The sequence below is a fragment of the Taudactylus pleione genome, unplaced genomic scaffold, assembly GCF_031769625.1.
Source record: "Taudactylus pleione unplaced genomic scaffold, aTauple2 ptg000016l, whole genome shotgun sequence".
NCBI classification, from domain to species: Eukaryota; Metazoa; Chordata; class Amphibia; order Anura; family Myobatrachidae; genus Taudactylus; species Taudactylus pleione.
This window is the reverse complement of record NW_028284418.1, coordinates 49,491,352-49,515,178: the sequence shown is the minus strand read 5'-3', so window position 1 is coordinate 49,515,178 and position 23,827 is coordinate 49,491,352. Positions and strand designations below refer to the sequence as shown.

At 45.1% G+C, this 23,827-nt stretch overlaps 1 protein-coding gene and 1 long non-coding RNA gene across 5 annotated transcripts in view; one reads left to right on the top strand and one right to left on the bottom strand.

Moving 5' to 3' along the window:
* The window catches only part of LOC148542032 (ATP-dependent translocase ABCB1-like), a 180,542-nt gene that overhangs the window by 38,203 nt on the left and 118,512 nt on the right, over nt 1-23,827 (bottom strand). For all 4 annotated transcript variants that reach the window (XM_088476374.1, XM_088476384.1, XM_088476365.1 and 1 more), the window contains exons 8-11: nt 22,679-22,850; nt 18,407-18,531; nt 15,422-15,599; nt 5,518-5,631 (exon numbers count right to left, since the gene is read on the bottom strand). In XM_088476374.1, coding sequence (XP_088332500.1) covers nt 5,518-5,631; nt 15,422-15,599; nt 18,407-18,531; nt 22,679-22,850 — 589 coding nt within the window. The remainder of the gene's footprint in view (nt 1-5,517; nt 5,632-15,421; nt 15,600-18,406; nt 18,532-22,678; nt 22,851-23,827) is intronic.
* Nucleotides 7,239-22,924, top strand: LOC148542033 (uncharacterized). Its single transcript, XR_015878919.1, has 3 exons — nt 7,239-7,722; nt 15,466-15,521; nt 22,689-22,924. It is a non-coding gene; the product is annotated as an uncharacterized LOC148542033 (long non-coding RNA).

The following is a 23,827-nucleotide window of genomic DNA, read 5'->3' as shown; positions in this document are numbered from 1 at the left end:
AGCGTGCGCCTGTGTCATAAGTAAAGGGCCGGCTGGCTTGACCGTTAAGGGTGCTGTAACCCCCGAAAGTACACTCCAGTCCAAACCAAAAAAAAAATTATTTTCTGTGTTTGTGAATTGTGTGCGCAGTAGCCGCACGTGCATCAACAAAGTAGTGCCAAGCGTGCGCCTGTGTCATAAGTAAAGGGCCGGCTGGCTTGACCGTTAAGGGTGCTGTAACCCCCGAAAGTACACTCCAGTCCAAACCAAAAAAAAAAATATTTTCTGTGTTTGTGAATTGTGTGCGCAGTAGCCGCACGTGCATCAACAAAGTAGTGCCAAGCGTGCGCCTGTGTCATAAGTAAAGGGCCGGCTGGCTTGACCGTTAAAGGGTGCTGTAACCCCCAAAGTACACTCCAGTCCAAACCAAAAAAAAAATTATTTTCTGTGTTTGTGAATTGTGTGCGCAGTAGCCGCACGTGCATCAACAAAGTAGTGCCAAGCGTGCGCCTGTGTCATAAGTAAAGGGCCGGCTGGCTTGACCGTTAAGGGTGCTGTAACCCCCGAAAGTACACTCCAGTCCAAACCAAAAAAAAAATTATTTTCTGTGTTTGTGAATTGTGTGCGCAGTAGCCACACGTGCATCAACAAAGTAGTGCCAAGCGTGCGCCTGTGTCATAAGTAAAGGGCCGGCTGGCTTGACCGTTAAAGGGTGCTGTAACCACCGAAAGTACACTCCAGTCCAAACCAAAAAAAAATTATTTTCTGTGTTTGTGAATTGTGTGCGCAGTAGCCGCACGTGCATCAACAAAGTAGTGCCAAGAGTGCGCCTGTGTCATAAGTAAAGGGCCGGCTGGCTTGACCGTTAAAGGGTGCTGTAACCCCCGAAAGTACACTCCAGTCCAAACCAAAAAAAAATTATTTTCTGTGTTTGTGAATTGTGTGCGCAGTAGCCGCACGTGCATCAACAAAGTAGTGCCAAGAGTGCGCCTGTGTCATAAGTAAAGGGCCGGCTGGCTTGACCGTTAAAGGGTGCTGTAACCCACAAAGTACACTCCAGTCCAAACAAAAAAAAAAATTATTTTCTGTGTTTAGCCGCACGTATATATCAAATCGATATAACATAAATGGAGGACCAAACTTTCTCCGATAAAAATAAAATAGAGAAAGATCAAGAACCACTTCCTCCTAGTGCTGAAGCTGCTGCCACTAGTCATGACATAGACGATAACATGCCATCAACGTCGTCTGCCAAGGCCGATGCCCAATGTCATAGTAGAGGGCACATACAATCCCAAATGGCAAAGTTCAGGAAAATGACCTTGAAAAAGACATTTAAATCAGCTGAAGAGAAACGTAAACTTGCCAATATGCCATTTACGACACGGAGTGGCAAGGAACGGCTAAGGTCGATCCCTAGTATGTTCATGACTAGTGGTTCAGCTTCACATGACGATGGAAGCCCTCCTCCCACTAAAAAAATCAAAAGAGTTAAGCTGGCAAAAGCACAGCGAAGAACTGTGCTTTCTAAGAAGATATCACAAATCCCCAAGGAGAGTCCAAGTGTGGTGGTGGTTGCGATGCCTGACCTTCCCAGCACTGGACGGGAAGAGGTGGCTCTTTCCACCATTTGCACGCCCCCTGCAAGTGCTGAAAGGAGCACCCACAGTCCACTTGCTGATATGCAAATTGAAGATGTCACTGTTGAAGTACAACAGGATGAGGATACTGGTGTAGCTGGCGCTGAGGAGGAAGTTGGCGAGGAGGATTCTGATGGTGATGTGGTTTGTTTAAATCAGGCTCCGGGGGAGACAGTTGTTGTCCGTGGGATGAAAAAGCCCATCACGGTCATGCCTGGGCAGAAGACCAAACATTCCACCTCTTTGGTCTGGCAATATTTCTATCCAAATCCGGACAACAACTGTCTTGCCATATGTACCATATGTAAAGGTGAAATAAGTAGGGGTAGGGACGTCAACCACCTAGGAACATCCTCCCTTATACGGCACCTGCAGCGCGTTCATAAAAAGTTACTGTCAAGTTCAGAAACTTTGGCTAAGACCGTAAGCAGTCCAGGGACACCTAAATCCCGTTGTCCTGTTGTATCCAAGCGCCTGCAAACCACACCGTCAACTCCCTCCTCGTCAATTTCCTCCTTAGTCAGGATCGGAAGTAGTCCTGCAGGCCATGTCACTGGCATGACTGACTCTCCTATCCGGGATTCCTCCGGAGGATCCTGCATTGCTACGCCTACTGCTGCCGCTGCTGCTGTTGCTGCTGCTGGGAGTCGTTCATCATCCCAGAGAGGAAGTAGGAACACCACTACTTTTACTAAACAATTGACCCTCCAACAGTCCTTAGCGAGGAGGATGAAGTACGACAGCAGTCATCCTGAAGCAAAACGTATAACTGAGGCCTTGACTGCTATGTTGGTGTTAGACGTGCGTCCGGTATCCGCCATTAGTGCAGTGGGATTTAGACAATTGATGGAGGTAGTGTGTCCCCGGTTCCAAATCCCGTCTAGATTCCACTTCACTAGGCAGGCGATACCGAGACTGTACAGAAACGTCAGAAAAAGTGTCCTCAGTGTCCTGAAAAATGCCGTTGTACACAATGTCCACTTAACCACGGACATGTGGACAAGTGGAACAGGGCAGACTAAGGACTATATGACTGTGACAGCCCACTGGGTAGATGTATCACCTTACGCAGCAACAGCAGCAGCGTCACCAGTAGCAGCATCTCAGAAACGCCAGCTCGTTACAAGGCAGGCTACGCTGTGTATCACCGGTTTCAGTAAGAGGCACACCGCCGACAACCTCTTAGAGAAACTGAGGGAAATCATCGCCCAGTGGCTTACCCCACTTAGACTCTCCTGGGGATTTGTGATATCTGACAACGCCACCAATATGGTGCGGGCATTACATCTGGGCAAATTCCAGCACGTCCCATGTTTTGCTCACACAATAAACTTGGTGGTGCAGAATTTTCTGAAAAGCGACAGGGGCGTGCTGGAGACGCTTTGGGTGGCCCGAAAAATTTCTGGCCACTTTCGCCATTCAGCGACTGCGTGCCGAAGACTGGAGCGCCAGCAAACACTCTTGAACCTGCCCCGCCATCACCTGAAGCAAGAGGTTGTGACGCGGTGGAACTCAACCCTCTATATGCTTCAGAGGATGGAGGAGCAGCAAAAGGCCATACAAGCCTATACATCCACCTATGACATAGGCAAAGGAGGGGGTATGCACCTGACTCAAGCGCAGTGGAGAATGATTTCCGTGTTGTGCAAGGTTCTCCAGCCCTTCGAACTTGCCACACGTGAAGTCAGTTCAGACACTGCCAGCTTGAGTCAGGTCATTCCCCTCATCAGGCTTTTGCAGAAGCAGCTGGAGAAAGTGAAGGAGGAGCTAAGACGGAGCGATTCCGCTCGGCATGTGGGACTTGTGGATGAAGCCCTTCATTCGCTTTGCCAGGATTCCAGGGTGGTCAATCTGTTGAAATCAGACCACTACGTTTTGGCCACCGTGCTCGATCCTAGGTTTAAAGCCTATGTGGTGTCTCTCTTTCTGGCCGACACAAGCCTGCAGAGGTGCAAAGACCTGCTGGTGAACACACTGTCAGCTGAAGCGGAACGTGACACGTCAACGGCTCCTTCTTCATTTTCTCCTGCAACTGGGGCTGCCAGGAAAAAACTTAGGTATCCTAAGCAACCCGCTGGCGGTGATGCAGGGCAGGCAGGACCAAGTTTGGACATCTGGTCCGGACTGAAGGACCTGGCAACAATTTCTGACATGTCTACTGTCACTGCATATGATACTGTCACCATTGACAGAATGGTGGAGGATTACATCGGTGACAGCATCCAAGTAGGCATGGCAGACAGTCCATACCTGTACTGGCAGGAAAAAGAGGCAATTTGGAGGCCCCTGTACAAACTGGCACTATTTTACCTGAGTTGCCCCCCCTCCAGTGTGTACTCCGAAAGAGTGTTTAGTGCAGCCGGGAACCTTGTCAGCGAAAGGCGTAGGAGGTTGCTTCCACAGAATGTGGAGAAGATGATGTTCATCAAAATGAATTATCAGCTCTTCCAGGGAGACCAGCCTCCAGAAGGTACAGAGGGACCTGTGGTGGTGGATTCAAGTGGGGACGAGTTAATACTTTGTGAGGATGAGGATGTACACACTGAAGAGGGTGAGGAATCGGTGGATGAGGAGGATGAGGATGACATCTTGCCTCCATAGAGCCAGTTTGTGCAGGGACACATTAATTGCCAGCTTGTTTTGTGGGGGCCCAAACGAACCAATCATTTCAGCCACAGTTGTGTGGCAGACCCTGGCGCTGAAATGATTGGTTTGTTAAAGTGTGCATGTCCTGTTTATACAACATAAGGGTGGGTGGGAGGGCCCAAGGACAATTCCATCTTGCACCTCTTTTTTTTCTTTGCATTATGTACAGTTTGGGGCCTAGTTTTTCAAACTGCCATCCTGTCTGCCACTGCAGTTTCACGCCTAGATGGGTCACGTGTTTGTGCCGCCCACTCGTGTCGCTTAGCATAGTCATCCAGCTACCTCGGTGCAACGTTTTGGACATAAAAACACTATTGTGAGGTGTGAGGTGTTCAGAATAGACTGGAAATGAGTGGAAATTAAGGTTATTGAGGTTAATAATAGCATAGGAGCAGAAAAACCTACAAATTCTGTGATTTTAGCTGTTTTTATGCTTTTTTAAAAAAAAATACAGATCCAAAACACAAAACCCAGAACCCAAAACACGGAAGGGTGGTTTTGGCAAAACCAATCCAGATCCAAAACACGAAGAAAGATCCAGATCCAAAACCAAAACACAAAACACGAAAAGTGGCCGGTGCACACCCCTAGTGTGTACGCGCATTGCTGGTCATATTAGACATTAAACTGCACGATTTGCGGGCGATTACCAAGCGATTGAGCGATAACGACGGTCGTTATCGCTCAATCACTAGGTTTAATCACCTAGTGGATGGGTAGCATAACCCTCCCCCTCCCCTAACCCTGCCTTAGGGGCGCCTAACCCTATCCTCCCCCCTAGTGCCTAACCTCCCCCCAGAGGTGCCTAAACCTAACCCCCCTCTCCGCACTCTTAACCGAACCCTCCAGGGGGGGTGCCTAACCCTAACCTCGCCCCGGGGGTGCCTATACCTAACCCCCTTCTCCTTGCCTATCCCTCCCGGGGGAGGGGGGTGCCTAACCATCCCGGGGGGGGGGGGTGCCTAGCCCTAAGTCCCCCGGGAGCCCCTAAACCTAAGCCTTCCTGCCCCCGTGGCTGTCCTTTCCGGACGCCCGGTTTACCCTCGTTCGGTATGCCGGGTGTCGTGATGATAGGCGTCGGGATTTCAACACCTATCATTAGTCCCTAGCCGGGATTTGACAGTCGGGAAGCCGGCGATCGGCATTTCGACCACCGGCTTCCTGACTGCATACCGAAGATATGTCTGGGACTTTTATGTGAAAACCAGCTAATACAGTCTTTTTAAATTAAAAAGTGTGTAAATCACTTTACCTTATTGATTATTTTGTACACTTCATAGGCAGCTCCACGTGCATTGGCGATACTCTCTACATTAGGAGCTGCTTGACCAAGGGAAAAAGTCCCGATGAGCACTGAAAAAAATACCTGTTGAGGGGAAAAAAACATGATCATAATTATGACAGAAAAAAATAAAATGAATAGTAGGGGCCAAATGTAATAGGCCGTGATTTGCAGGAACCGGCACTATTTAGTCGAGATAGTAACTAGATTTAAAGAGGCAATTAGTTTAAAACAAATTTGGTTTTGCCGTCAAATGAATTAGAGCTTTAAATCTAGTGACTATTGCTGGGTACACACTGGCAGATATATTGGCTGATCAAGTGATTGGCCAATATATCATGTGTGCATCAGCCAGTGTTTACAAGCGATATGTCTGCGAAGGGATGTAGTCAGGAAGCCGATGGTCAAAATGCCGACCGCCGGCTTCCCGACTGTCAAATCTCAGCAGGGGACTAATGATAGGCATCAAAATCCCAACGCCTATCATTATCCCTACGACGGGATCCCGACGCCTGGCATACTGAACGAAGGTAAGCCGGGTGGCGGGAGCGGACAGCCGCGGGGGGAAGTGGGTTAGGTTAGGGGCTCCCGGGTGGGAATTAGGGTTAGACACCCCCCGGGAGGGTTAGGGTCAGACTAGGGGAAGGGGGGTTAGGGTTAGGCACCCCTGGGGGGAGGTTAGGGTTAGGCATCCCCCCCGGGAGGGTTAGGTTTAGGGTGCGGGGAGGGGGGGTAGGTTTAGGCACTTACGGGGGGAGGTTTGGGTTAAGCACTAGGGGGGAGGTCAGGGTTAGGCACCCCTAAAGGATGGTTAGGGTTGGGGGGGGGGGAGAGGGTTAGGTATTGTAGAAAACACTTATCTGTCGGGTTCTTTTCATGTGGGTCTTCCGGCGTCAGGATTTGAACTGCCGGACTTAGGTCTGGCGGTCAAACATAACGATTCCGTCTGTGAACGACGTCGTTCACAGACATATTGCATCAGCTGTGCTGCACAGCCGACGACAGATATATCTGCTCATCATGCTGTGTGTATGTACACTGGCTGCAGAGGCCACAGGGAGGAGGGAGCGACAGATGATAGTTGTTAAGTGTGTATAACAACTATCATCTGCAGATATATCTTTAGGTGTGTACCCAGCTTATCTCGACTGAATCGTGCCGGCTCATGCAAATTACCGGCTATTACATTATGCCCTACTGTAGGTGGCTGTTTGCCAAGGCCTATTGTACAGAAAAGGGAAGTGTGTGTGTGATGTCCCAGAATGCTATCGTATCTCTTTAACTTTACACAGCTCACCTGAAATCTCCAAGTACAGCATAGGTTAAATGTCTGCTAATTTTCCCACCTCAAGGCAGCATTAAACAAATATTTTTCATAATTACGGCATGCAGACTTTATAATGTGTGTGTGTGTATGTATATATATATAAATATATATATACACACACACACACACACACACATACAGTATATACACCTTTATTTGAAGCATTGGTTCAACAATTCACAGACAATGTGCAAAAAAAAGAAGGTAAGGCTGTCATCATTTGAATCTCCTTATTGTATGAGAAACACAAAAGAACTGTCTGAGTATGGAATAGGAATTATTTAAATCATTAACACCTGTTCCCATTAAGGAGGAAAGAATAAATAGTGATCATCAGCCCTCCATCTGGATGCATCTGCTTCTTTAAAAAGCCGTGGTAATACGGAGAAACGCATTGAAGGTACAGGTGCTGCTTTGTTGCACTGTGGACATTCACTCTCACTCCCCAGGACTGAGACGGCTTGGACCGGTGAACTGCCGACTTGCTTATTTCCTTCTGGAGCTAGACACCGGCTGGAGCACCACTGCCGGGTGCTAGGCTCACTTACGGCTGATCAGTCTGGACGCCGGATCTTACTACAGTGAGGTCACTGGTCGGGGTAGCTGTTGGTCCCACAATCGCGGGTTGTTGCCTGAGGACACGGTTATCATCTCAGAGGCACTGGTTGGGGTGCCATCGGTCCCCACATTGCGGGTGTGCTACCCGGGGACACAGCTTGTTATTATAGAGGCATGATCCATTGACACAATACTGGATGCCAGATTGCTTTTCAAGTTACACGCTCAGTATGGGTCTCTGGACATATCCCTGCCGCCAGCCTCACGCTCCCCACTCGGAGTCGAGGATAGTGAGTATATAAGAGGAATTTGGATACCCGTTTATCTATATACATCTGTATAATTTTACCTTACACAGATGTGTTATCATCATATCAGTACTTATTACGGAGCCCAGGATCACTGATTGAGAACTATTTCCATTTCTGTGACTCTGGACTGATATTCTCTAGTCTGATACTTTGTTTATTTTTGTGATTCTTTACAAAATATCACTATTAATTTTTCAACAGTTTAATTTTTCATATGTGAAAGATCTGTCTGCTTATTATATTGCTCATTCTTATTGATATGTGCATTAGTGTCTTTACTTATTTTTTAAACTGCCGGGAGTTGTTTATATATTGTGAATTATTTCCTACCATTGATAAATTCCTATTTTTACATCATTTGGAACCATGTACTTCTAGTATTTTGAGCGCCACATAGCATTATGCTATTTTTCAAACCTTTATTTGAAGCATTGGTTCAACAATTCACAGACAATGTGCAAAAAAAAAAGAGAAGAGGATGTTACAAACAGTATTGTCATACAAGGCGTGGGGTTTGGGGAACAGCATCAGAAAAAAAATCCATCACTGTGGCAATGAGCATGATCAATCAAAACAGCAATCACAACAAAAGAGATATGCGATGGACATTGGAGCAAGATATACTGTACAGTAAGCAGGATACAATCTGGCCCAAGTACAGAGGAAAAGACAGGCAGGCATGTGCGGGAAATGCTGAGAGGTAAAAAAAAAAAAAAGGATAGAAATCAGCAACATCAGAACGATATCGGGTCGTCTTGGAGAAGTAGTCGAGTGTGAAACCACTGTGTGGGATTAAAATATTTGTGAATCTGGGCCGTGATGGGTGGAGACAAGATGTAACTAAAACTGTTTCAATCAATTGTTGCATACAGTTTTCTTTTTGAAGAGAGGCTTCCACCCATTCCATATGAAAAATGTAAAACCGTTTTGTTCTAAATAAAGGCATCGTAGGAGAGGAAACATGAATCCACATACGTAACACACGTTTGCGTGCCGCTGTGGAGGAACTGCAGTAACTTCTTAGGACCCTAATTAACTCATCAGTCCTCTGGTAAGATTCCAAATATCAGGGGAAAGTACTGACTAAATGATCTATTCTAAATTTCCAGACACATCCAGGATTTCTTCGTAAAAGGGCAGTGCCAAAGGCAGTGAAATAAATCAGGCATAGGGGATGCACACTTAGAGCATCTATGACCATCGGTGAGACCAAAATGGAGATAAATAAGTCTTGTGAAATCATATAGAAAACATTTCTGTGTATGTTATTACGGGCATAATATGAGAGGACTCGGCTAGAGAGCACAAGAGTATAGCTATGGTCAGAGTAGAAAAATGGTCTTTCCAAATCATGATCCCCTTAGAGGTACTAAAGTAATCCAACGAAAAATGGAGCAAGGCATATTGCGTAAAGATAGCTTTATGCAAGGAGAAGTGACAAATTCACAGGCATCAACTGAGCCTCAATTGAGCGAATGTACTGTAGTGTTGAACATAAAAAAAAAACAGATCGCGCGCCTGGATAACTGTATATAAAGATCTAGCCTACGAAAAATAAAGTGGTCTGCCCTTGGATCTGCCCAGGAGGAGTCCAACAAAATGCATGCCCCGTGCATAATAACGAGTAAATGGGTCAGCTGCCAAACTATTCCTAAAGTCCTAACTCCCTAGTGGGGGAAGAAATTGTGAAACATGAGGGTTAGGGCGAAACTGTTTATGTAATTAAAAACAAATCCTCCTGGTAAACATAAGAAGGGGGATCTGAAGAACATAAGGAGGAAGTTCTACGTTGTGCACGTGTAAGAACACTAAAAGATGGGATTCGACTAAAAAGCCCAACAAGAAATCATCTGCAAAAGTCAAAATTTTAACCTGTCTCCAATCTGAATCCCTTTGACCAAGGGACTTTCAACATGGTATCCAGAACTAAATTGAAGAGAAGCGGGAAGAAGGGGCAGTCCTCTCTTGTCCCATGAGTCATCTTGACTCTCACCTCGCAAACCATTAACAAACAATGAGGTAGATGAGTTATAGAAATAATTAATCAAGACCCTAAAATCCACACAAAACCCCCGATGATGGAGATACGGCTAGGAGACTGTGTCGAAGGCCTTGAGAGTCCAGACTGAGGATCATATGAGAGCGAAAAGAGGGGTAATCCAAGGAAAATGCCATCACTGCTGCTATAGCCGACCATATGCCTTCATGGAATGGTGACCTGCCACAATGCCTATCTAGTGTTCTGTAAGTTAAGATGAAAACATACCTTGAAGACGGGTCGCAATGATTCTAACCAATACATTAAAGTCTACATAAGGAGTCTGATGGGGGCGATAAGAAGATGGCATGCGAGGATTCTTCCCAGGTTTTGGAATCAGGGTAGCATAGGCCTTGTTACAGGAAGGGTACACAGGGCACAGTCTGTGGATCGCACGATAAATCTCTAGGAGGGTAGGGACCACCTCATCCTGGAAGATCTAGTAATATTCTTTTGCGAGGTCATCCAGGCCAGGAGACTTATGTAAGGGCATAGTAGAAATGGGCTGAAATATGTCCTCAGTGGCAATTGCGGCCTCCAATGAATCACACTGTGCAAGGGAGAGTCTCAGAAGTCCAGCCTCGTCTAGCAAAGAGCGGAGAAGAGTAGGGACATAAGGCTGCGCCTCATTATACAGCCATGAAGTAAGATTAAAATTTCACCAATATATCAGTCGAAGTAGTGAAGAGGGAGTCAGGGCTGACACAATGCAGGGCAAGAATATGGTTTTTATATTTAACAGTTTTGGACATATTTGCTAAGAGTGCGCACACTCGGTTCCCCCACCTTTATCCCCACAGGCAGGCACAGTCTGAGAAAGGGATTTATATTTTCTATGATGAGATTTATGCAGGCGGGCAGTATAAGCAATCTTGCATGACTGCCTTGAATGTTTCCCAGAATAAAATTAGATTGTCCTAGTAGTCAACATTATTGTCAACATGCGTACTCCATCCACTTAGTTTTAAGAAATTGCTAGAAATTATCAGAGGCCATGTCATGGTTGGATATCAAAATATAAGAAGTAGTACTAGAAAAGACATTAGGAACTAAATGGTCTGTAAGTAAAATATATTTGATACGTGAGAGAGAATGGTGTACCCCAAATGAAATGTATAGGTCCTGTCCGACTAATGGAAAAGCCGCAAAAGTCGGCCACACAAAGTTCCATCTTTAGTATTAAAATGGGTCCCCGAGAAGACAACCTAGGGAGCATGAGAGATAAAGTTATATCTAATTCCAGATCAGCCACACAAAGTCACCACCTATCACCAAATTAGAGTTCTCACCGCTGAGGAGCATTTGCGTGACATGGATAAAAAAAACAGCCTGGGCAGTTTTGGGGGGGTGTAGATTTTAAGCAAAGTGTATCTAGGGTCAGAAATTTGGATGTCTAGTAATATATATCAACCCTGAGGATCAACAATGGTGTCCAGGATGGTGTAGTACAGGTGTTTGTCAAGGACAATAGCCATCCCACGTGATTTGGTGTGATACAACTAAGCAGTTCCCTTTCCATCTATCCCTCAAGGTCAGGGTGAGGTATATGGATTTTGCTTTAAAATATTTTATGTGAATATCCATTTAAAGACGTTTGGGGAAGATGATCTGCCACAAGGAGGATATTCTCAGGACTACTTAAAATATGCAACTGTGCTGTGACCCATATGAATTTACTACTAAAACATAACTCTTACAGCTATAGAATAATATCTGGCTCCACATTATGCTTCTTGGCTTAATCATTAAATTTAGGGTCTACACAGATGTGAATAGTGCATTTGTTTTTTTGGGGTTTTTTTTAACTTAAAAATGTTCTGGTTATTTGAGTAATAAAAAAAGTATATAGAACATTTATATTACACAAATAATTATTATAAGCAAGCACTAATGTATATGATAAATAATATGCAGATGCTATATAAATAACTGGAAAAGAAAAGAAAAAGATCTGTGCTGGGTAACCAAACTTAATCAATAATTAAGTGCACCAGGGAATTTGCTGCCCCATAAAAAATCACAAAATAACAAAACGTCAAAAATGTGTCCAACTAAGTGGAAACATTAATAACACAATGCTGCGCTGGTTACACTGAATAGTAAGCTATTTAATAGTAGATATACATGAAAATGAAATCATAAATATAAAATAATAAAACATGCATTTATACATATACAGTATGTCTAAAATCAATTAAATAAGCTCTATTGCTAGTATGCAGGGCCGGCTCTTGGGGTGTTCGACCAGTGCGGTCAAACAGGGTCTGGTCGGGAGGTTGGGTACCCCCACTGCTGCAGTTGTGCGGCTGTACCGGACCCTGGAGTCTGAATGGATGCCACGCGCATGTGCGTGCGGCATCCATTCAGTGCCAGGAGAGGACTGGGGTAAGCCCAGCTAGTGACGAAGTGCTGGGCTCCCCCCAGCCTGACGTTACAAGGGAGGCGTGCCATGCGGGCACGCACCCAACTAACATCATTGAGGGGGCATGGCCTATGGTAATTAGGCCACACCCCCATTTTCATCGCGCGCTAGAGGGGCTACCATCACCCCGGGCGGCACAGGGGCACAGCTACCCCTGGAGCCAGCCCTGCTAGTATGTAAACCACATCATATGCTTTTTTTATGATGAATGATACCATAAATCTATATAGATATTGAGATATAGGTATTCTGTGTCCTTAGATCTGTTAGTTGCAACACTGATAAAAGTCCCAGAAATTAGTTATTACAGTACTTATAATAAATGTCTATCATGCAGAGATAAACGGTCTCAGTAGCAGTATCTCTGCTTAATGTGTAATATTTCTTTATCTGTTTTACACAGTCTTCCGTACTTAGCTGTGAGCCATTACTGAAATCAGGCCGTCTGTGATTGCACTAGACCAGACTGTGTTAAGCCGTGAAGTCCGGGGCGTCTCCTAGCAGCTTCACAGATTTTACTCATGTAGGACACCAGCAGCACTTGTATCTCTTGTTCAGTTGAACTCAATTACGGTATCAGCGGCTGGGATATCGGTGAAAATAAGGTATTCCACGTCCAGGTACACAGTTAGAAATATTGCCGGGCAAATCAACTAGCTCCATGGTGATCATAGACAGGGACAGCACTCTATTGTGTCCTTTGTCCAATGCCTGATACCGTGTCTCTCGAGGATGGGATAGGTCTCTAGATTGATCCCTATAATAGTTTGTCCTTCTATTCCTCCTAAGCTGAGATTTGGGTCTACTATACCGCCCTCTTAGGGACTTTTCCTCATTCCAGTCCCTTAAAAATTACTTTTAAGTTTTCTTATTTTCTAATAGATTTCTTTCTAAGGACTCCACTTTATTACCTAGTTCAGATTTCCTTTAAATAAATTCAGGGGATTCTTTTAAGGTTAATAGTTCTTTCTTCACCTCCTCAATCTCTACAATGATTTTATTTACCTTCCTTTCTCTATATTTAATTAATGATTTCATTAATTGAATAGAGCTATGCTTTAATATAGAGTTCCACTCTTGAGCTAATTCAGGGTCATCTTTAATTGATAGATGTTTAATAATCAGCAGTCCTTTAGGAATTTTACCTGAATCAATATATTTTTGTAGAAAAACTGCATCCCATCAATTGCGGCTTTCATTTAGGAGCAGAGGGCCCGATTCAGACCCGCTCGCTAGGCTGCGTTTGCACGTAGCTGCCGAAGTTTCACAATGTGCGCATGCTTCGCAGTGCGCGTACGCAAACTAGTCCATGCGATCAGGAAGCGTTTGCTTGCTGCGCATAGCCAGCTCGCTAGAATGAGTGACAGGACAAGCCGTTTATGGGAGTTGACAGGGGATGGTCTATGAAAACGGAGGTGTGGTGATGCGAACGCAGGCGTGTCTGAGCGTTTTAACGCCATTTCAGAAGCGTGCATAATTAAAACGCAGTGCCATAGTACACGTCACATGGTTGAATTACACACAGAAGCACTCGCAGTGCTTGCGGTAGGGTATGGTTAACCACAAGTGCTCCGTTCGCTTCCGATGGTACTCGATGTTACAGATTGTTGCATACACTTCCTGGAGATGACGTGGGGAAGTGGGAGTCTTTAGACAGGCTGGTGGGTGTCTACATGCACACCGCGATCACACGCCAAAACATAGTGGGCGTACTAATGCCTTGCCGTGCGATTGCGGGATTTGCATTATTTGGCTGCTTGTGAACGCATCTAGCGAGCATGTCTGAATCAAGTCCAGAGTTTCCAAATCCAGGAATCCTCTATTTAAATTAGGTTCATTACTTGTTACACCTTCATTAATATCAAATTTCAACAAATATACATCTCTTTTAGACTTACTGTCATAAAACCAAGTGAACGCCGCCATTTAGAACAACAATGGATTCAACAGTTCACCTTTTTGACTAAATGTGTCCTGCAGCAAACCAGCAAAGAGATATCAACAAGAAAAGAAAAGAAAAAGGTCTGAGCTGGACAACCAAACTTTATCAATAATTAAGTGCATCTGCAGCATGCAATTCCAGAACACCACTCCCCCGGACCTATCCCCTGGACATGGAACACAGCCGGCTGGAGTAACCTGAGTAAAATCTGTGAAGCCGCTGGGGGACGCCCCGGACTTCACTACTTAACACAGTCTGGACTAGTGCTATCACAGAGGGCCTGATTTCAGTAAAGGCTCACGGCTAAGGGCCTGATTCAGACCCGTCGATGGTGAGTGACAGTACGCCCCCTTTGGTGAGCGTGCCGGGGGCATGGCTGCCCAGACGGAGGCGTTCCCATGGGAATGCCTACCGTCTGGGGCCGGCCCCACTGACATCACAAGTGATGTCAGTGGGAGTGCTTTCGGCTCTGTTTGAGCCGAAAGCACTCCAGGGTTTGCGGCAATGAGACCCTACCACAAGGGTCTCGCCGCAAGCCCGATGGTCGCGATGGTCTTGACCATCGCGACCATCTTCCTACCTGCTCGCTATAGCTGTGGGTGGCCACAGGAGGCCGTTCAAAAAAAAAAAAATAGCCCGACCCTGATTCAGAGCGAGCGCTCTGTCAGAGCGTCCGGCTCTGAATCAGGGCCTAAGTACGGAAGACTGTGTAAAACAGATAAATAAATATTACACATTAAACAGAGATACTGCTATTGAGACCGTTTATCGCTGTACAATAGACATTATAAGTACTGTGATAACTAATTTCTGGGACTTTTATCAGTGTTGCAACTAATAACAGATCTAGGACACAGAACATCTATAGCTCGATATCTATATAGATTCACGGGATCATTCACCATTATAACATATGATGTGGATTACATACTAGCAATAGAGCTTATTTAATTGATTTTAGACATATATGTATAAATGCATGTTTTTTTATATTTATGCTTTAATTCTCATGTATATCTACTATTAAGTAGATTACTATTCAGTGTAACCAGCGCTGCATTGTGTTATTAATGTTTCCACTTAGTTGGACACATTTTTGACGTTTGTTATTTTGCTTTGTAAATAACTGTTAAATTAAATACTTTATAGAACTTCTCACCACTACATTGTAATTGCACATGAAAATTAAATGTCTGGAATGATCAATAATAGCAAAAATGATAATGTTTAAGTCTGATTCCTAATTGTTTAAAATTAAATAAAAGGTTTAACTTACAATCAGAACTTTCCCAATGGTGTATGTTTCCTTCTCATCCACAGTTAGTTTTGTTCCATACCAGAAAGCCAAGGCGTACGCTCCAAAGATGAGGAACTGGGTAAGCCCCATAGACACGTTCGTTGCTACAGACTTTTTTATACCCACTTGTTTTGCATCTCGCAAATTGGCACTATACCTGGCAGGGAAACAAATATACAGCAATGTAGAATGTTCCAAAAAAACACAAAGATTAAGAAGTGAAAAAGTGCAACTCAGACGAGTTACATTTTAAAGAAAAATCAGTAAATGTTAGAAATGGTGCTCCAAATCATACAATACACTGAATTGGGGCTGATACATAGATGAACGCGAGTTGACTGTAATTGTTCATGCGTGGAACGAAACGCGTGCATAGACTGTTATGCAAAGTTGTACGCATCTCTGTGGATGGACGACGCCTATTGATACACTTGGTTTCATACTCACCACACCCCGCCAGGACAGAGGCTCTGATAAGAGCCTGTGGGGCAGATGTACTAAGCCTTGAAGAGTGATAAAGAGGCGAGAGATAAAGTACCAACCAATCAGCTCCTAACTGACATTTTTTAAACACAGCCTGTAAAGTAATCGATAGGAGCTGAGTGACTGGTACTTTATCTCTCTCCACTTTATCACTCTCCAAGGATCAGTACATCTCCTCCTGTGTCTGTGATCAGCCAGAAGTAAAGTGATCACTTATGCAATCACTTTACTTTCTCGTTTGGACCCGGCCGTGGTACTGCACATGTGGACATGTGCACGCAGACATTAGCCGAGTATCAACTTCTGGAAAATATTGCAGTAATGTAGCCCATTGTCTGTAATAGCCAAGCTCTGTAAAGCTACTCTTTCTGGAGCTTAGGGCCTGATTCAGCTTGGATCGCAGGTGTGCAATCACACGCACCCGCTCATTGCGAAATTATGCAATTGATTGCGATTGCGCAGCACTATACCAAGACACCCACCAGCTTATAATGCCGCCCACTTCCCATTACAAACATCCGCAAGTCAGCGAAAACATCAGTAACATCAGACCCATACGCAGAGTTAAGGTTGAGCTTGACATGCAGCACAGCCTGCAAAGCTTCCTGTCGCCATGTAGTGCTCTGTCTGCTTATGCCGTCGCTGGGACTTAATTATGCACGCCCCTGTAACGGCGTTCAAACACACTGGCATGCCTGTGTTTCCTCAACCACCCCCCGTCACCACCCACAAACGGCATCTCAAGTTAATAACTCTGTTATAGGGGATGCGTAGTCACTGCGTTCGTAAAACCGATCGCAGCAGCCAGTCTGCGCTCACACACTGCATACGCAGACCGCAAATATCGACAGGTTGCGTGCAAACGCAGACCTGCGATCCAAGCTGAATCAGGCCCTTAGTACATTTCATATTTTAGTAACTGCCATAAAAACTTATGGGAGCTGCTTTTGCAAATGAAAATGAGTATTTCCCGCAAATTAGGTTTAAGAAATATGTCCCATAGTGTTATACTGTAGTGTTGTAGCTTAAGTGGTGTTATAAATGGAGTCATATACAATGGTATTAATACATTTTGTATGTGGTTTTGTGCAGAGAATATACCTCCTGACAAGCTGAGGTGGCATTATAAATGGAGGTGATGTAAAGTGTTGGGAGCAATATCAATTGGAAGGCTCTCATACTGTATAACACCACCACAAAATCCTCCCATACATTGGTAATCAGTATGCATACAATATGTTGGATGCAGGAAATATAAGCAGTGCTCTCTTTACAATGGCACAATTCTCTGATGAAGCTGAGGGTGGAACCATGGAGAAACTAGTAGGTGTTTTTTACTTTCTCCTGCATACGATGAGGATTGCATATATGGCACCTATTGACTCCGGATACGCTCAATCACAAGGATTCAAGGGGACCCCTACAACTGTGCAAAGGATCATCTTTCTAATTGGGACTCCCCCTTGTCAAGCCTGGTAATATCCCATTCATTTACATGTTGGAGCTTTCTCTATATGATGCAATACTAGTCACAATCATCCAAACTCAGAAGAGTCAGTGGGCTGGTTTCTAATGACTAGTGAACTAATCTTTTGAATATTTAAATGGACACACAAATGGTGCTATAATCTTCTAAGTTATATTCATCGTGTTAGATTGTGCTTTTTAATTATCACTATTCTTAATAGAATACAACTGTTTATATCATATTTATACCTTGCCCACAAGTCTTATTTCCATTTAGTAGTTTATATATGTGTGACATAATACACTTTTTCCATTAGCACTGGTTTTATTTTTGTTTTGCCATTTCCTATACATGTATAAAGGTCCTCTTGAGATCTATAGGAGGTTTTGACATCCCTCCTCACAGCTGCTGGCTAACAGTGTACCTGCTCCATCTTGAGGATTTTTGGGGAGTTTTGCTTTTCGGTATACATTTGTAATCATTACTGCAATATTACGGTTGAGAATAGTATGCAGGAAATTCATTGCCAACAGAGGCCCTGATTCAGAGCCGGATGCTCTGACAGAGCGCTCGCTCTGAATCAGGGCGTCTTATTTTTTTATGGAGCGGCCTCCTGGCCACTCACATTGCTGTAGGTTGCCACCCACAGCTAATGCGAGCGGCCAGGATGATGGTCGCGATGGTCAAGACCATCGCGACAATCAGGCTTGCGACGAGACCCTTGTGGTAGGGTCTCGTGGCCACAAGCCCCAGGGAGTTTTTGGCTCAAACAGAGCCGAAAGCTCTCCCACTGACATCACTTTTGATGTCAGTGGGGCCGCCCCCAAATGGTAGGCATTCTCATGGGAACGCCTCCGTCTTGGCAGCCACTCCCCCCAACCCGCCTACCAAAGGGGGCGTGCTGAATCAGACCCTGAGTGAGGTTTAGTAGTGCTTTACAGGAGCATTTCATAATTAGCCACTCAGGCACTGGAGGATTCTACAATAGAAAATGAATTAGTAATATAGCATACTTAGTCAATGCCCTTTCCTGTCCGTTAAAAGCAACGACTGTCCGTATCGCTGTAATGACCTCCTCTGCCACTGCTCCGGCTTTTGCATAAGCAGATAATTCCTCCATTGTAAAGGAAGCAAGAAGCTGTGAAATGAAACACATAAATCATCAATTCCTCCATCTGGTTAGGTGACTATTTGTGAGAGTCAGGGCAACGAACTCGAGGGGCCCCTACCAATAGAATTGTCAATATCATATGCTGGTGTTGGTATTAAAAAGTATAATGTGAAAATACTCCCAGCACCACTGTAGTGCCCCAGTTCACATTTTGCCACACAGAAACCTCAGTTCACATATGTCACAGAGCTAACCATGCTGGTAATATAGCTATGTGTGGTGGACCCTGGGCAACAGCTAGAGGTGTCTGGTGACACCTGGTGTGGACTCCAAAGCCCCCCACCAGAGCACGCCCATCCACAAATTGGGCGTGGCCTAACAAATTGGGCGTGGCCTAACAAAAGAGGTGTGTCCTTTCAGAAAATCTTGATTGCATCACTTCGTGGAGGGAGGGGGGGGGTGCCCAGCTAGATGCTAGGCTGCCCCTGGAAACCTGTGCCTGCACTGTCGGCTCCTCCTATGTGACAGGAGCTGAGTGCTGCAGGATAATGTCACACTGCAGCACCCGGCTCGTGTCACTGAGGAGGAACCGGCATTCTGGGTGACACCCTGGTGCAGCCAGCACCCCCATTGTGACGCCACTGGCAACTGCCCTGGCTGCCATGTGGTTAATCCAGCAGACCTTTAATGATTATAAACATATGCTGCCACCAACATCTATGCACTAAAGGTGCATGATAATCATCTGAATCGGTGTGCAATAGCCATGCTGAATTCAGGATATTATTGGGTTTCCTATGCACATCCACAGTAGGTTACAGCTATTATGTTTGATTATCTGTACAACAATCAGCCCACAGTCCTTAAATGGATTATCATTGTCATTATACATTGAAATACTTGGTTAGAATTGAGTCACGAGAATGTGCAAAATGCTCCTAGACAGACAGGGTTGTACTATATAATCACCAGTGTTGTTATGTTTTAAAAGCATCCAAGAACCAACCCAGCCCACAATTCATAATTGCTCCTCACATGCATATCTATATAATAAACTGTGATGGACTGTTCTGTCTCCGTCGTGTGCAGTGGGGCCGGTGAGCACTTCATACAGCTTCCTCTGCTATGACCAGGACATAGGGATGGCCATCGGTGAGTTAACCATCGATGGTACCACTGGTGTTTGACCTCGATTGTATAAAACCATCCACACGGGAACCATTGATGTTTTCACCCACTGATGGTCATCCCTGCTCTATTACTAACCAGGCCAAAAAGTAGGGGGATCTTTGCAGATAGCGTCAGGGGTTGGAGTTAGGCCCCGAGTCCCAGTGCCAAGTAGAGTAAAAAAAAAAAACATCTGGGAGCTAAGGACCTGATTCAGACCCGGACGCTAAGAAGCATTCGCTCATAGCTGCTGATGGTTCGCACTGTGCGCATGCATATGTATTGCAGTGCGCATGTGCGAGCCAGTCACTGTGATCGGGAATCGTGCACTCGTAGCACAAAGTCTGAGCGCTACCTTGAGTGACAGTGCTGTTTGTGGGTGGTAACAGGGGAAGGTGCTTGTGAACGGGGGAGTGTTGGTGTGTCTGAGCGACAAAACTGCGTTTAAAGGGAGTGCATCATTAGCATGGAGGCGTCATTGTACATGTCACTTGGTTGTATTTCAGCCTGCAGTGATCGCAGTGCTTGCGGCGGGATAGGGGCTACCTGAAGCACTATGTGCAGCTCCGATGGCTCTCGATGTTACCGTTTAATCACACACTTCCTGGAGATGACGTGTTAAAAAAGGAAAGTGTGCGTCTTTATACACCTGCTGTCGCTCTGTAAGACATAGAGGGCATCCTTATGCCACACAGTGCGATCGCAGAATTTGCCGGGAGTGATCGCGGCTAAGCGTCCGGGTCTGAATCAGGCCCTCAGTACCATCGATGGCAGGGAACCATCATCTATCAATGATTAACCATTTGTGGTCGTTAGCCATCGATGTCCAATCATTGTCCCTACCAGGACAGCATACAGAAGAGCCCGATGTCAGCAGCATTTCGGGGTTGAGAATGGAGACGATGAATGATGTCAGCTGCCGGGGACTGAGATTCCCAATATGGGTATTTATGCCGAGAATGAGGAAAGGAGGGAGTGAGAGAAATAGAGATCTGAGTATAAGGGAAGTAAATCCCTACATGGATAACCACTATAGGTAGAGACTAGTGACCCAGTGAATGAAGGGTAAAACATACTAGAAACTAATAAAAGATGGAAGTTACTCGTTTTCGATATACTGTATGGCTGTTGTAGTTACTCAAAGTATATAAAATAAGATGCTACAAAAAATTCATGTTAAAAAAAAAATATATCAGAATTAAAGCAGGAATTATGAATTAAAAACAATGACATGATGCGTGGTTTGTCCTGCAGGACTAAGGAACAATTTCTACTCAGAGAATAGTTTAAGAAAGACATTTACTTACTGTTCAGTTATAACAGCTGCTCTCTCCTGCCCGAGAAATGTTTTCTGTAAAACTCTTTGCCTGGTAAAGCACCTGTCTACTACCATAGTTTATGATAATTATTAGGCCACTGTGGGCAGTATTAGTTTGCTTATATTTTATTAAACATACTGAGCAAGCAGTTAGCGATTTTCACTTTTGATATTAAAGTTTTCTCTGGTTTCATTTTTTGCATTGTACATATAGTCCTGAAACTTTTTACTAACACTGCTTTTTACTTTCTAGCCTTCGTCTGTCATTTTCAGTCTTTTCTTTATATAAGTAGGAAAATTAGTTTGTTTTTGGGTTACTGGGATATGGCACAAACAGGATGTAGTTATGAGACTGGCAGCTGCGATGCCGCCTGTCTTAATCCCGATGCTGTAACACAAAAGGACGGCTGCCCGAATGAAGGTAGTGTTAGCCGTGGGTCCGGTGAAGGGCAGGGGCGCCGAGAGGGCGGGGCGAGTACAGTTTACCCGGGCCCGGGCTTCCAGAGGGGCCCGGGTCCGGTGCCGTCCCCCCTTTACCTCCTCCCTCCCTCTGCAGCTGCCCAGCACACAGCATGTGCTGGGCTGCAGTGGGAGATTACTTGCGGCTGCTAATCAGCAGCCACAGCAATCTCCTATGCCTGACGGGGGGAGCGATCACACTGATCGTGCCCCCCTCTGGCTTTGCGCCGGGCTGAGGGGCTCACAGCGCCCCCTCCCCGGCGCACGGCGCTGCAAAACAATGTTCTTGCTTTTTTAATTTTTTTTCAAGGGGACGTGGCCACGCCTCCCGCAATTAGGCCACACCCCCTCTTTACCGGGGCCCGGCGTGGCTCTCTATGTCCCTGGTGAAGGGAGTTAGGTTTAGGTAGCTTAGTGGGGGTTAGCATTAGCTTTTTGGATATAGGGGGTAGGTTAGGTTTAGGCACCCCTAGGGGGGAGGTATAGGCACCACTGCGGGGGGGTTAGGTTTAGGTACGAAGGGGAGAAACTTAGATTTAGGTAGGGTGCGGGGTGAGGAGGGTTAGGGTTAGGCTACAAGAAGGGAGGGTTAGGGGGAGAAGGGGGAGGGTAAGTATACCTACCCGGCCCCTGTCGGGATACCAACCATTAGGATGCCTGCTGTCGGTATTTTGACAGTAGGCATCCCGACAGCCGGCATTACATACCGATTCCGGCACATACAGTTACTCTTGGTATAACTGTCTAATTAAAAGAGCACAACTTTATCATAAGTATTTGGAACAGTTCTATCTGAATATATAAATAAATGGCTAAAAGAAACAAGGAAGGAACCCCAAAACATAAACAGTGTATTTAATAAATGGTGCAGAAGTACATGTACAAGCAGTTCAGTTAAAATTAGAGATGAGCGGTTATTTTTGGATCTCAATAATAGCATAATATTGGCTATCCCACTCTCACGTAATTTGGATAGCCAATAAGAACTTGCGCTAATTGGGTGAAAAGAACGGAGTACAAAAAATACGCACTTCTCTAGTTAAACTTGCCTGTCAAACCCTTCAAAGTGCAAACATATTGGAAAAATAAGGGTCTGCAAAATAAATAAATAAAAATAGTGTATGAGTCTGTGTTGTAGGAAAAGAGTGGAAACGTGATTATAGAATGGATTTATAAACAGTGTTTCAATTTTTAGGGGACTTTAATAAATATTGAAATAACCCAACTTACTTTGGTCCAGATCGCTACAGATACACCCAGGAGAGGACATACTGACAGGATGACCAGTGTCAGCTTCCAGCCATTCACAAATCCAATAATGATGCCAGCTATAAAGGTGGAAAAGAACTGGGTGAATATGGAAATCTTGTCTCCAAGTCCTTCATGTATGGTGTTTATATCACTAGAAAACAAAAGAAGCATCTATAACCTTGTGCAACCTATTTTTGGGACAGAATCTGCATAACGTCAATTATTATGCCCACAGTTAACTATTCAAATGAAAATGAAAAATATTCAATCTGAAGCATGGCTTATAATAACATGTTACTTTGAATGCATTGTAAATACAACTAAAAAACAAAACAAATATATTTTTGTTAGTCACTACACATATAGAGGCATATTCAACTATGGGCGTGATTTTGAAAAACCCCATGGCGCAGGGTTTTATCCATTTGCCGGGGAGAAAATTGAGCTGTGTTAATTTGCTTGGACTTGCTACCAGAACAGCCAGGTACAGGGATAGACGAGCAGGAGTTGGGTGACCTCCTGTTGGGCAGCTTCTCGTGCTGTATGGGCTACATAACTTAGTTACTGCTGCATGTCAGGTAGGAGAAGTGAGAATAATGTAAAGTGAAATGAAGACTAGCAGCATGGTGAGGGTGGCAACAGGACCGTAACAGTGCTTAACTAACAGCACGTTGTGCCAGCCCCATCCCCTTTGCACATGACATCACGCATAGGGGCAGGGCTGCCCGTACCCTTGAAGACGCTCAGGGCAGCTGTACACATGGCAGGGTGCCTGTCTGTAGAGTCAAAAGGATACTACGGGCGGCAATGTTGCAGTAATACTGGCTGTGAACTCTGCTAGCCACAATCAAGGGCGGTGCGGCAACAATGTTACCACCCATAGAGCCCTGTGCTCTGTGAGGCGGCACTGCTCGACCTCCTCAAGTTACCACCCTGGGTGGCAAATTCATTCTGCACTGAACAAAGAAGGAAGAGACTGGGCAAAGCAGTAGTGGGAGAGAGAGATGGGAGTAAATGATCCCTGTACTGGTTGAAAGAGTGGGTTTATTTGACGGGTTTCTGTCCTTGGGATGTTCTGCTGGAGGTCAGCAATAAGGAAAGCCATGTGGTGAGGGGCAAGACTCAGCC